Raw genomic sequence first — 14,205 nt, 5'->3', positions numbered from 1 at the left:
ATGGAAAATAAACTTTCAGTTTCTTTATATGATGCTTGTGTGGTTTCATTGTTTATCAAATTACATATAAAGAAAGCAGAAAATGAAACTATTCCAAAAGTGGAAGTAACATCACTGCTTACGTGATAGGTTGTGGTGACTGGTCATAGCAACAAATATAATAAAAAGATGCTCTGAAACCCTTCAGAGGCTGAGGGGACCGGAGCAGTGGACGCAAGGATGGCAGAGGGTGCAGTGTCTCCCAGGGACAGCTCTTGGGAAATCACCGAGGAATACCACATACATGAAGATGTGGGCTTCGCTCTGCCAACCCCCCTGGTAAGAGACCCCACTGTGAGTTGGGCAAATTGTGTTCTTCTTCTCACTTAACCTGGGCAAGTTAACTACTGAACACCTGTGGTTCAGTAACTTCTAAACAAGTAGATAGAGTGATGCCAAAATTAGAGGCAGTTTTAATAACTGTGTCTCATTTAACTTTCCTTTAATTTTCTCTCTGAACATAGTCATCCTCTTTCTTACATAATGTGGATGTGAAGCGTGATAAGGTTAGGAAGCTTTGGGAAGTATCTTCGCAGACAGAGGAACTGTCCTGTAGAAATCAAAAGTAAGTTAACTGCTTAGAAGAATGCTAAGTTTATTACAATTGTATTTTCAGAGGAGTTTTTGAAAAAGTCAGAGGTATAAATGGTCCAAGAGACAAAGGAAGAAATCCTTTTCTTTGCTGGTACCTTAAATTGTGCAAAATGTATGTTCCTAATTTGATAGGGTCCATGGGCGGGTACATCGAGTCACTTCCGTATGGTATTAGTAACACTTGCTGCCTACTCTGTTTACTGAGCATAAGATTCAAATGTGAGTCTAAACCATGCCTTGTGTTTATTTATTTATTTGCAAGTTTTAGCTATGAGGTCCAAGGTATGGGTAAAAAATATTTCCCTTAAAAACTACATTTTCCCAAGTTGTCTTCCTATGAATGCCATGGAAACCAATTTATCATAAATGTTTTAGTTATCAAAACACTTAGCATTCTTCCAAGCAGTTAACTCATTCCATCTCCACAACCATCCCAGATGGTAGGTATGGTCTTACTATTGTTTTTCAGGTAAGAACTATAAGGCACGCAGAATAGAATTTAAGTTATTCACCTAGGACTGCCAGCAAGTGAAAGAGACAGATATGAGCCTCAGTAGTCTGGCTTCAGGCTAGCTCTCTAAAGAGGGGGGCACAAACCTCTCCTCTCCTCTCCTCTCCTCTCCTGTCCCTCTCCTGTCCCTCTCCTCTCCTCTCCTCTGCTCTCCTCTCCTCTCCTCTGCTCTTCTCTCCTCTCCTGTCCCTCTCCTGTCCCTCTCCTCTCCTCTCCTCTGCTCTCCTCTCCTCTCCTGTCCCTCTCCTGTCCCTCTCCTCTCCCTCTCCTGTCCCTCTCCTGTCCCTCTCCTCTCCTCTGCTCTCCCTCTCCTCTCCCTCTCCTGTCCCTCTCCTCTCCTCTCCTTTCCTCTTCTTTTCTCAGTTCTTTTCTTTCCTTTCTTTCACTTTTGGGGTAACAAGGTACTTGTGTTCCAGGGGATAATTTCTGTGAACCAGTTACCTGTTGCAATTCTGCAGACCAGTATATTTTTATCTGTTTTTAGCTCAGTTATTGTCCACATGCCAGACAGCACCATTTGATCCAAGTTAAATTAACAGGAAAATAAGCAGGTGCTTTAATTTTTTTTTCTTTTTTAAAGACAGAATCTTAAGCTGTTGCCCTGGGTAGAGTGCTGGGGCATCACAGCTCACAGCAACTTCAAACTCTTGGGCTTAAGCTATTCTCTTACCTCAGCCTCCCAAGTAGCTGTGATTACAGGTGCCCGCCACAACGCCCAGCAATTTTTTTGTTGCAGTTGTCATTGTTTGAACCCACCAGCCTTAGTGTATGTGGCTGATGTCCTACCCACTGAGCTACAGGCACCACCCATGTGCTTCAATTTTACTGCCAAAAGCACCTGTTTTAATACTCACAAATCAGTAATGTTCAGACTTGCTCCCTGCTCCCTCCCTAACCGTGCACAGATGTCAGAGTTGAATGGTTTCAAGTGTGTACTTTTTAGTGTGCAATAGCTCTATCATTTTCAGACATTTCTAAACTTCCCATTACATTATTTTCTTCAAAGAGTTAGTTCTCTTGAAAAACGCAAAAACTCTGGTAGTCACAGAGACCTCTAAAACAGATTATGAGGGTTACAACAAAACCCAAAAACAAAACTCCTTTTTTGACTACTTGAAAAGTAATTCTGTTAGCTGCGATGCTGAGGAAATTAGATTCAGTGTCCTGAAACATGAAGAAAAAAAAAAATTAGGGGTTACTTTTATTTCTTCCTTGATGATCTTTCCTAAAACTTATGAGCTCAAGATGTATATTTAATCTTCACAGATGTATATACAATCTTCACAGATGTATATTTAATCTTCTCAAGATGTATATTTAATCTTGTGAATCAGCTTTCCATTCCAAAGAAAAATTACCTGTCTTCTGATTCTATATAGATGTATGTACAAAATTCTCTAATCTGAGCAGAATTTGAACAATTCTCTGTACTATTCTTTATTAATTTATATCATAAATAAATTAGGGGTCCTCAGGGGTCCTCTGAGCCAGACGCACATTTGTTGATTGAATTTTACTTTTGAGGAAAGTGTTGTCAGATAAAACATTAGCCATGGTACATAACAAAAAGTATTTCTATCACTTGAGAAAAACAGCAACGACCAAAAAATCAGGTGTGGGCTTCACAGTGAAACACAGAACCACAAAAACATTTATTACTAAAAGCACTAGGACACAGCCCCTGTGTGGTCAGGGAGAGAATTTGCAGCAGGACAACTGGCTGTCTAGAGACTGTGCTGCCCAAACATTTGCCCTGACCAATTAAGATTGAACAATTGCATACAGAGGGTGAAAAAGTGTCCAGTTACGTATCCTACTTGCTTTCTTGTTTTATGGTTTACTTGTAATATTAACTTCATTTTGAAGCTTAAATCCATGTTGATTTGAGTCAAGCTCCCTGCACTCAGACCTCAGGGGTCAGCACCCATGACCTCAAGGGTGTGCCTTGCAGACACCTGACGGAGGAGGGGGCAGGGCAGGGTATGCAGGAAATTGCTCAAGGACTTGTTGCCAAGTCTTTTGTTTTTATGTTACCCTGTGAGATGAGATGGTGGAAATAATAAGATCCAGGAAAATACTTTCATTTGGATTTCATGTGCACTTGGCAAAAAACAAACCTGTAGTGAAACCCAACTTGGAATCAACCTCCTGTGTGTCCAGTAACGTGCAGGGTGCCGAGTCTTCAAAGAGATAGACAATTTAAAGCACTGGCTCCCTGTGGTGGCTCATACCTATGATTCCAGGACTTTGCAAGGCCAAAGCCCAGGATCCCTTGAGTTCAGGAGTTCAAGATGAGCTTGGGCAACATAGCAAGACTTACATCTCTATAAAAAACTTAAAAATTGGCTGGGTGTGACAGTGCTTATGTGTAGTCCCAGCTACTAGGGAGACCAAGCCAGGAGGATCCCTTAAGCCCAGGAGTTTGAGGTTGCTGTGAGCTAGGATGATTCCACTCATAACAGTTTACATAAAACTCTCCGAGCCTGCCTGTCCTTATTCATAACAGAAATAACTTCTTGGGATGTTACAAGGATTAAAAAGGAATTAAAGGAGCAACGTATATGTGAAATTATTAAGCAGAATGCCTAGTCCACTACGGACATTTAAGAAATCTCATTTTTGGCTCGGCGCCTGTGGCTCAAATGGCTAAGGCGCCAGCCACATACACCTAAGGCGGCGGGTTTGAATCCCCAGCCCGGCCGCCAAACAATAATGACAGTGGCACCAAAAAAATAGCCAGGCATTGTGGCGGGCGCCTATAGTTCCAGCTACTTGGGAGGCTGAGGCAGGAGACTCGCTTGAGCCCAGGAGTTGGAGGTTGCTGTGAGCGTGATGCCATGTCACTCTACCCAGGGGGATAGTTTGAGGCTCCGTCTCAAAAAAAAAAAAAGAAATCTCATTTTTCTTCCATCCAAAGAACTTGAAATCTAGCCAAGAAGAGAAAAAGTAGTTGATAAATTACTTAACAATGGGGAAAGGCATAATTCATAGGATTTAACGTAGAGGAGATTTCAAATGAAATATTCAGGAAGATTTTAGTGGAGCTTTTGAGGTGAACTGTGAGAAAGAGGCAGACAGGACTGCATGAAGAGAGAGGGAGAGACGGACACAGAGCGGGTCTTAGCCCCTGAGAGCAGGTAGCAGGGCAGGGCTGGGGTTTCTAGAGGGGAAGTGTGCATCAGAGCAACCTTGTGCAAAGTGGCATTTGACCAGAGTGGACTATTATCAGGAAGGCAATCTATTTTACATTCTCTGCTATGAGTAAATGAAAGTCTTTTTTTTTTTTTTTAATTAAGGAAAAGCTACCTGACAAATATAATGCCTGGATGGACATTGCCAAACGTCTGCCTGATCTGATCAAGACGGATCAACTTCGAGCAGAAGTTGAGAAGGTTTGAAATATGTATTACCATTTATTTGACCTCTTTCTTCTTTTCTTATTTATTTATTCAGAGATGCGGTCTAGCTCTGTCACCCTGACCGGACTGCAATCGCAGCCTCAAATTCCTGGGTCCAAGCGATCCTCCTGCCTCTGCCATCCTGCAAAGTCACTGGCATTACAGGCATCATAGTTGCTGTGCCTGGCTGTCTACTGATGTTGCTTCTTAACATTGTAGACTTGCCGTTGAAGCCGACAGCGTCACCGGCATTGATCTGAGTCTGTCTCTCTGTTTGTTCACAGTTACCAATGCTCAGCATTGATGACCTCCAAGGGCACAAGTCACAGCGCCTGGCACGCCTGGCTCTGGGGTACATCACCATGGCATACGTGTGGAACAAAGGCGACGGAGATGTCTGTAAGGTTAGGGAATTTTCTAATGATTTCTTACACCACGTGACAGGTTTTCATCAATTTCCATTTAACATAAAAATATTTTGAAGTACTGTAACTGGATTTTGCGAAGTTTAGATAACAGGAAAAAACAACAAAAAGCATATTTTGCAAAGGAGCAAGAAATCAGCTGACTCTCAGCAACTGTAAGAGTCTCTAAACTAGAGATGTGCTTTTCCCCTACATCTTTCTTTTCCTTGAGTTATTTCCAATTAATTATTCAATTAAACATTTTCCCCCTTTTCTCCTTTGATCTCTTCTCAAATCAGAGGGGCAAAATTTATTTCTTTTTGAAAGACATGTAAATAATTGTCCAACCAAAATGTTTCAGTCCCCAGAAGCACAAATTCTACCATGGAAAGAATGTATGCAGGTGTGATTTAACAGTCAGTGATTGTGATTCTGTTCTAGCATCTTGCTCTCTTGGTTAAACCCATCACTGGGGTACTAAGCTAATCTGAAGTCTCTCAAGTTCACTCTCCTGATAACACAGAATGGTCTTCACCATCACACCATCTCACCCACTAAGTTCCACCACTCACTACCCCAGACAGCCCTTTCCTCCCTGGTTAATTAGAAAATTCTAGCCTCAGGTTACCAGTGAAAATGATTACCCTGATTACCTAGGGATCATCCAGGGCTAAGTGAAATGATAATGAGATGAGAAAGTCAGGCAGATAAAGAGCTTTATCACTAATATAGCTGTTGGGAAACATGGCCTGGGTTTGAGGTGACCAACGGGCTGGATAAAAGTGCACCCCAGAGGTACTCACTCGCCTCATTGAAGGCAGCACCAGTCAAACGCAGGACTGCCCCGGGGGGCAACAGCCTTTTGCTGGTGGCTAAGCAGAGGAAAATTATGCAAGTAGCAGCCTCAGGAAAAGAAGAGAGAAGGAGAGAGGAGGCTGAGCTGTGGTTCCACTTCCAAACTCACAATTAAAAAGCTCTAGGCCTCCTCTGAGGAAGGGCGAATGTGAGGTTAACTGAGTGCCATCCCAGTCTCCCCAGGGCAGTACACAGAGAGAGGGTAGGAGAGTCTTCTTCCAGCACAAGTAAGTCTTCAAGACCAAACACCAGTGTCATTCAACGGTGAAGATTTAAAAAAAATTGTTTTTAATCATGAAGAAGTTTTTCTGCACTGTGTTCCAAGAGCAGCGATTTATTTATACTGATCCAAAGGTCATACTGATGAAGACTAAGCATCTCTGAGACAATTGATTTTTACCTCATTGCTAGTGGATAATGTCGCATCTGGCATTGAAAAATTGGTTTACAGATATCCATGGGATGGATGGATGAGAGATGGAGTGAAGATACCTCGCGGGGCCGCTGGAAAGTCAGAGATGCAGGCTCTTCTGCTACCTACCTCTTTCACCTCTCTGTGGTCAAACTATCTCTTCATCAACCCAAATGCAAAATGTGAACATATAACAACTTAAGTTGTGAAATGAAGGAGAAAAATAAAAACTACACTGGTTTAGTTTTAAAGTGTCACTATATAGAAGAGCTAAGTTTTTAGCAACCAGGAAGCAGGAAAAGGGTGAGGTACTTCCATGGTTAAAACTAAATATTGTATTTTAATTAGCTCTTGCCAAGAAATATTGCTGTTCCCTACTGCGAACTCTCTGAGAAGCTGGGACTGCCTCCTATTCTGGTGTATGCAGACTGTGTCTTGGCAAACTGGAAGAGAAAGGACCCGAATGGGTATGTGAACCGTGATTATTATAATAGGAATTGATGGAGCATCTGCTATTTAAATCAAAATGTCATTATTTATTAGCCTAATTTTTAGCGGCACAGTTTTCTCCTCTGTCATTGGGTACAGTTTCATGCACTGCTGTGTCTACAAATGTGTTTTATATACAAGGGTGATGCAGACAGTTAAAATACAGCAAAATGCACAAATCTTACATCATCACTTTGAATTTTATTCCTATATGCACTCTTAATAACCACCACCCTAAGCCACATACAGAATGTTTTTTATCACCTCAGAAAATTCATTTGTGTTTTTTTTCATTCCATCCATTTTCCTTCCCTGCCCTGGGTAAAGGTATTCTCATTTGTTTTATTAAAAGTTATTTTGTTTTGGTATTAAGTTCGTATCCATGAGACCGTACAGGATGTACCCTTTTAGGTCTGGCTTCCTCTAATTAAGGTGGTTTTTAGATTATACCGATTTAATTTTGGGGTAGCCAGTTGCATTTAAGAGTCCACACTCTGTCTGTCTCTGTATTTAAGAGACCACTATATTGCACTATTAGCAGGGAGGAACTAGAAACGGATAGCAGAATCCATCATCCATTCTTCAGGATCTGCTCTGCATATACCGTTTGTGGTTGCAAATTATACAATATGGTTTTTATTCCATTAGAGTGTATTCACTGAAGAGTCTACACATCTTTAGCAGTGGAGGCCGTGACGTCCGGCTTGTCAGAGCCGTCTACTCAGTGTCTAGGCCTGTTGTCACCCATTGAGTGATGGGATCTGCTGTACTAAGGGCACGGAGGGTCAGGATACCCCACGGCCCTGCATTCCTTGTAGAAGACTCTTCTACCAGTGGAAATACAGCACAGTGAAAGGATTTGATCTAGAAAGTTTCTTGTTAGTAATGACAAGTTTTGACTACACATGTGCTCCTTGAACATTTAATTTTTTATTTCACTAATTAAGTTAAATCCTTACCATGCCTACTTGAGAGATATAAAAAGCACAGGTATTTTCTTTCTATCTGGCTATGTATTCCCACTAATGAATCAGGATGTTCAACCTAATAACAATAACTCAAAACCGTTTGATTTTTACGTTGGTTTCTTTTTCTCTTCTGATCGGCCCTCTGGTGCCCGTGTCCTTTCCCAAGGCCCATGACTTACGAGTAAGTATTTGATTCTTATTTTACTTTAAGAATTGTTATTAAAATGAATGTAGGGGGTGGCGCCTGTGGCTCAGTGAGTAGGGTGCTGGCCCCATCTACCAAGGGTGGTGGGTTCAAACCCAGCCCAGGCCAAACTGCAACAAAATATAGCCGGGTGTTGTGGCAGGTACCTGTGGTCCCAGCTGCTCGGGAGGCTGAGGCAGGAGAATCACCTAAGCCCAGGAGCTGGAGGTTGCTGTGAGCTGTGCTGCCACAGCACTCTACTGAGAGTGACAAAGTGAGACTCTGTCTCTAAAAAAAAAAAATAAAATAAATATGGGTTTATTGGTATATTCCAAATGCACTTTTGAATAATTGAGTACATTTAGGCAAAAAGTAAGTGGTTATTTCAAAAGCAAAATATTGCAGTTTTGAACCATTAATGTATCTGTGACTATGCCTATTTGATTTGTAGATAGAGATATATACAAAAACGGTACTTGCATGTAACTATGTGTAAGCAGTATGCACATTTGTCCGTGTATCTGTGACTTAACGATCTCTTTGGCCAGAAGTCATCCCCGTATCAATAAGTAACTGCCCTTAAACCTAATTCTTAGGAACATGGACATTTTGTTCTCATTTCCTGGTGGGGACTGCGGTAAAGGATTCTTCCTGGTTTCTCTACTGGTGGAAATAGCAGCTGCTTCTGCAATCAAAGTATGTCCCTAACACTTGAAAATTTGTATGTCAGTGCACAATTCAGAGCCATCCCTTAACAAACGAACTATATTAGGCATGAATTAACTCTGTCCTGAATGAATACAACACGGGATTATTTAATTGCGGTTAAGGGATCACCTGATAGAAAGGCCACCCAAGGGACTGTAACCAACAGGTCACGGTACCGTGGTGGTCGGTACAGGGAATGAGACCCACTGCACAGATACAGACAAGTGGTGTGTGCCCAGTCTGTGAATATGAGGTCAACTTAAGGGGGTGGCCAATGTAGGGCGGTGGTCAACTGTGGAGGTTTTACTGTATTTCATTTATGTTTTTTGTGTCATCTATAATACAAAATCTCAGAGCCATATATTTAGAATCTAACTTGAAACCCCTAGAAATAAAATTGAGAGAGAGGAGGGATGGAGTGGGGTCTTGGTGTGTGTCACACCTTTTGGGGGCAAGACAAGATTGTAAGAGGGACTTTACCTAACAAATGCAATCAGTGTAACCTGGTTTCTTGTACCCTCAACGAATCCCCAACAATAAAGAAAAAGAAAAAGAAAAACAAACAAACAAAAAAAAGAGTGGACAAAAAAAGAAATAAAATTATCTAACACAATTGTCATGGGACTATTACACATAATGGCATAAATTTAATGATTTTGACTATTAGAAATAAAAAATACGTACATATATAAGTAAATAAACACCTGTAAATTAAATGTTAAGTGAATAAACAAACTCAAATATGTGTCTTAATGAATTCAAGGAAATTAGTCAAATAGGTGCTCAGCCCAGGAAAGAAATGTAAAATTCCAAGTTTAATTTAGGGATTAAGATTTGGGAAACTTTTACTCAACCTAAGTGTGTAGTCCTAGGAAAGCTTAAGTTTTTTTTTTTTTTTTTTTTTTTTTTAGGTAATTCCCACTATATTCAGAGCAGTGAAATGCCAAGACCAGGATGCTTTGAAGAAGGGACTGAATGAAATAGCTTCTTCCCTGAAGGAAGCCAAAACAGTGTTCGGTCAAATCCACGGTAGGTATTGTGTGGATACAAGGTTCTAGGCTAACAGAGTCTGTTTGTCAACACAGAGCTGTCAGAAAACAAGCACAAAGCAGCTACCACGTCGTGAGGGTGTTTCTATAGTCTGCATTTTATCTCACTGAATCGTGTTTTCTATATGGCAAGTTATATTAGCATCATCTTACCAATAAGGAAATCTAAATTCAGAGAGAGAAGATAAATGACCAAAGATCACACAGGTAGTAATTAGTGAAGGCAACATTTCCAGTCGGGATGTTTAACTCCAAGGCGCTTCCATAACCTCACACTAAAACCATAGCAAAACTTGCTAAATGTAAAGATGATTTTAAGTCCCAAAACACATCGTTTCTGCTTGATCAGTTCTCTGCTTATTTCTGCTTTTTTATGAATTAAATAAGAAATGACACATAAAAGCCAGTGAGCACAAACATTGTTCCAAAATTAATAGCTAAAAATCTACAAAAACTCATAAGCAGCAATTTGTAAAAAGCAAATCTGCCTGCTGGACAAATTGAGCAGACACGCGACTGTTTATCTCACCGGTTCTTGGCCAGGGGCTAGACTTAAAATCAAATAAGGAGGGAGACTCACATATGCATAGACATAGGGCAGCTGGAATTTTTGTTTCTGTTTTCTTTTGTGTGTGTGGGGGTCTTTATGCAAATGGGTTATCAGTTACCTTAGTGAGCACATGAAGAAGCACTAGAAATGCTGAGAGGTTAGCCGGCCTCCTGATGATGGCCAGCAGGTGGTAAGATGGGTCCTCAGCATAAGCTGTACTGGAGCCCTGTAGGAGACCCTGTCCCCGTGGACACAGAAAGGAACCAGGCTCCTCTGGGTGGGGCGGGAGCGGAGCAGCTGAACGCAGTGGCTGTGTTCTGCACAGACTGACCTAATATTGCACCTGCAGGCAGGGTTGAAATCCACTCTCATGTCTTCACATGGGTTTCCCCATATGCCTCTGCGGGCTTGTAATCAGACAAATTCCACCCTTTACAGAGTACGTGGACCCAAACCTATTTTTCAACGTTCTTCGCATATACCTGTCTGGGTACGTAATCTTATGCCGCACTTCTTTCATTCTCTGTTAACACGAGGAACACACCAGATTCCTCCAGACGGCCCCCACTAGCCCTTGAGCTCAGATAATAATGTCTGTCCTCAGACACGCTGCTCTATTACTTGGCCAGGGATGTACTTCAGGGGAGACAGAAAAGCTCCTCATTTTAAAAAGAGTGGACTGGTCTGTGCCACTGCAAAAGTAAGGTCCTATTTCTAGGATATTGATGCCAAATCTTCTCAGAATTATCTTTTTATTCTCATGCAGGAACATGAGTGGGGAGGGAGAGGGTGTGAAGGGAAGATCATGAAATCTCTCTTATCACCTCCATTGCCTTTAGTGCAAGACTGGGTCTCTGAGAATTGGAAATAAACCCCAAGACTGACTTTTCTTTCTTTCCTGGCTTAGCTGGAAAGGCAACCCCCAGCTGTCAGAAGGGCTGCTGTATGAGGGGGTGTGGGACACCCCAAAGAAGTTTGCAGGGGGCAGTGCGGGCCAGAGCAGCGTCTTTCAGTGTTTTGATGTCCTGCTGGGCATCCAGCACGAAGCTGGCAAAGGTGAATTTAAAATGGCAAAAGGTAACGATCTCTTAAGCTAATTATTAGTAGCATTTGAATGTCTCAGGAAGTGCCTTCCCATCAGTAGCTCCCCTGAATGTCTCCATGCTCTCAGGACAATGGATTAAGGAGGGACTTGATTGCCATCACCCCAATTCACAAATGAAGAAGGGAAAACTCAATGAGAATGTGCTGCCAGCTCCCTGTTAATTGGAGAGGCTGCAGCCAGCCAAGGTCAGACTCCCTCCATCTGGAGAGCTGAGCATGTACTGAAAGACTGGTTGGCTCTGGGGAAGGCAGTGTACATGTTCTCAAACGAAGATCAGATTCAGAAAGGCGCCTCACCTGGAAATGAATGGCAGGGACCTCCGTGACAAGGGAGCCTGGGCTCTGCTCTTCCTCATTTGCCCTGTGTCCCCAGCAGCCCAGGGCAATGCCTCTTCCAGTTTAAAACAGCCATATTCATTATGTTTCTCATAGGGGCTTAGAGAGAGGAGAGAAAGAAGCTCTGGGAAGAACTTCTATCCACTCTCCACTATTTTCTTAAACTTCTATGTAACAGTCAGAGGGGAAAGCAGTAGGCTGGGGGAAAACATTTTTTTTTCTTAATTCAGACACTTAAAAATGACCCTTACCGCTCCCAGACTTAGGCTCCTGGTCTCTGGTTATATATGGGCCGGTCCTCACCACCACGTTCTGGTCTCTGGTTATATATAGACCCTGTCCTCACCACCAGCTCCAAGTCTCTAGTTATATACAGACCCTGCCCTCACCACCACCTTCTGATCGCTAGTTATATACGGACCCTGTTCCCACCACCACCTTCTGATCTCTGGTTATATACGGACACTGTCCTCACCACCAGCTCTTGGTCGCTGGTTATGTATGTACCCTATCCTAACCACAAGCTTCTTAGAAGGCTCAAACATAATAGAAAATAGAGAAAAGAAGCACATATAAAAATCTCCTATTATGAAAGAATGGGTTTAGCTTCTGTGGCTTTCAGAATTAACAAAATTTTATAATACTCACTATTGCTGGCAGCCCAGTGACTTTGAACTGGTGTGTAGTGAGAGCATCTTAGGTGTGACTTGAAAATCATTAATTAAATTATTTTTGAAAGAAGTTCAAAACACTGCAAGGGTATTTTTTTCTTTTTACTCTTTTTTTATCAACATAATTTAAGTGTGCCACAGAAGTTTAATTATAGGGTCAAGTGAGCTGTGAGATTAAAAAAATGGTTGAAAAACTCTGGAGCTAGACGTGACCCTTCAACCCCTGTGACTCCTGCCTGGTACTGGCTGGTGATCTCCCATCCAGCCTGACCTCACTCTGCCTTCTCCCTGCACTGGGAAATGCTTTGGTCTCCCTGTGAGCTCATGGTTCCTTTGCTCCTTTAGAATCTGCTGCTGAGATCCTCCGTGAAATGAGGACGTACATGCCACCGGCTCACCAGGCCTTTCTTGGCTCATTAGAGTCAGGCCCATCAGTCCGGGAGTTTGTCCAGTCGCAAGGTGACGCTGACCTGAGGAAAGCCTATGATGAGTGTGTGGCAGCGATGGTCAACCTGCGTAGCTACCATCTGGGAATAGTGAGCAAGTATATTATGGAACCTGCACGCCAGCAGCAGGGGCCTGGCAACAAGTCTGAAGAACCTTCGGAAAACAAAGGGACTGGAGGCACTGATATCATGAAATTCCTGAGGACTGTAAAAAATACAACACAGAAATTCCGGTTGAAGGACGGTTAATGTAACCCAAGCAAGGGTACATTGTATCAAAGCAATGAAGGGTACATTGTATCAAAGCAAACACATCTGGGAGGGTTCCTGCTCCTTGTATCAGACCCTGCATCAACAATATCTAAGACTTTGTCAATGATACACATACACTGTAGCTGAAATAAAAATTAACTTTTTTCTGATGTCTACATTCCTTGCCAGAAAACAACACAATTATAGAAGGCAACTAAAAATTATTATTAGAAATATTATAATTTATATTTTATCACTGGAATATGACAATGAAATTCAATAAATACTAACGTGTATAAATGAAATAAATCTTGGTTTGTTTATAACTAAAATTAAATATGGATCTACTCTACACTATTACCTTTGCAGTATGCCTAACGGATCCCCGTACTCACCCTATGTTAATATCAATCCTTTTTCATAATAACCTGTTTGCTTGTCTGTATGCTCATTAAATAAACAGCTTCTTGATGCTATGGACAATGTACTGTTTCCCAGACTCATGTGTCCCCAGCTCTTAGTAAACACGTTGCAAATATCTATTGAATTACCATATAAAAGACTGAACATATATGAATAAACTCATCAGGGTTAAAAAGAGGAAGTCACCTCTGAAATGCAATTTCTCCTTTGAGGTCAAGGTTATTGGGCACTGGTGTGGATTTATATAATGGTAATGGAATTTTAGTAAGTTAGGGCTTAAGCAGAACTTAAAAATCATCCGAGCCAAACCATTTTACAGATGAAAAAGTTAAGGCTCAGAATGGTGAAATAACATATTGAGAATCAAACAATTCAGTTACAAATGAGAGAACTTATGTTTTTGGTGACTTTCTTTTTTTTTTTTTTTTAATTCCTCTACTTGAAACAAACTATGGTAGAGGGAAAAATAATTTTGGATGACTTGACAGGTCTTATGAGGTAGTAAATGGTTAGCTGGAAATCAAGTATGTTACAGAGAAAAAATGCACAGTGGTCTCATGGATGTGAAATTAGCAAGCTCTTTGAATTTATGAAAACTTCAACTCTGAAAAGGGGAGATATGACACAGGAACTTAAATGAATATATTCAAGTAGGTTTGAGGAAGGAAAGGTAGTCATGTTCTTCTAAAAGCCAAATTTGTAAAATCTATTTTAACATTATTTCTCAAATACATCCCAACCCAAGGAAATGGAGTGAAACCTTCCTGCTCACAGCAACATTTCACGAGATTGCCTAGAAAATACACCAGGTA

At 41.5% G+C, this 14,205-nt stretch overlaps 1 protein-coding gene across 2 annotated transcripts; it reads left to right on the top strand.

Annotated features, from left to right (window-relative positions):
- The first annotated feature begins 205 nt into the window (after positions 1 to 205).
- IDO1 (indoleamine 2,3-dioxygenase 1) lies at positions 206 to 13,180 on the top strand. 2 transcript variants are annotated; one of them, XM_003801094.3, is made up of 10 exons: positions 206 to 318; positions 4,441 to 4,536; positions 4,827 to 4,946; positions 6,562 to 6,680; positions 7,837 to 7,851; positions 8,451 to 8,550; positions 9,474 to 9,591; positions 10,600 to 10,651; positions 11,069 to 11,217; positions 12,618 to 13,180. In XM_003801094.3, exons 1-10 carry the CDS (start codon positions 220 to 222, stop codon positions 12,965 to 12,967), a joined length of 1,218 nt encoding a protein of 405 aa, XP_003801142.1. In that variant the 5' UTR covers positions 206 to 219; the 3' UTR covers positions 12,968 to 13,180. The 2 variants fall into 2 exon arrangements, with proteins under 2 accessions (XP_003801142.1, XP_023363431.1); XM_023507663.1 differs by having other exon boundaries at positions 11,069 to 11,238.
- The last annotated feature ends 1,025 nt before the right edge of the window (positions 13,181 to 14,205 follow it).

Source organism: Otolemur garnettii, unplaced genomic scaffold, assembly GCF_000181295.1.
Source record: "Otolemur garnettii isolate 467f Iridium unplaced genomic scaffold, OtoGar3 scaffold00197, whole genome shotgun sequence".
Taxonomy (NCBI): Eukaryota; Metazoa; Chordata; class Mammalia; order Primates; family Galagidae; genus Otolemur; species Otolemur garnettii.
Note: the sequence above shows the minus strand (reverse complement) of the source record. Positions and strands in the feature narration are given on the sequence as shown.

Coding starts and splice junctions, on each gene's coding strand:
- IDO1 (XM_023507663.1), top strand. CDS start 220: ATGGCAGAGGGTGCAGTGTCTCCCAGGGACAGCTCTTGGGAAATCACC. Junction 8,551..9,473: donor CAGCTGCTTCTGCAATCAAA/GTATGTCCCTAA, acceptor TTTTTTTTTTAG/GTAATTCCCACTATATTCAG. Junction 9,592..10,599: donor AGTGTTCGGTCAAATCCACG/GTAGGTATTGTG, acceptor CACCCTTTACAG/AGTACGTGGACCCAAACCTA.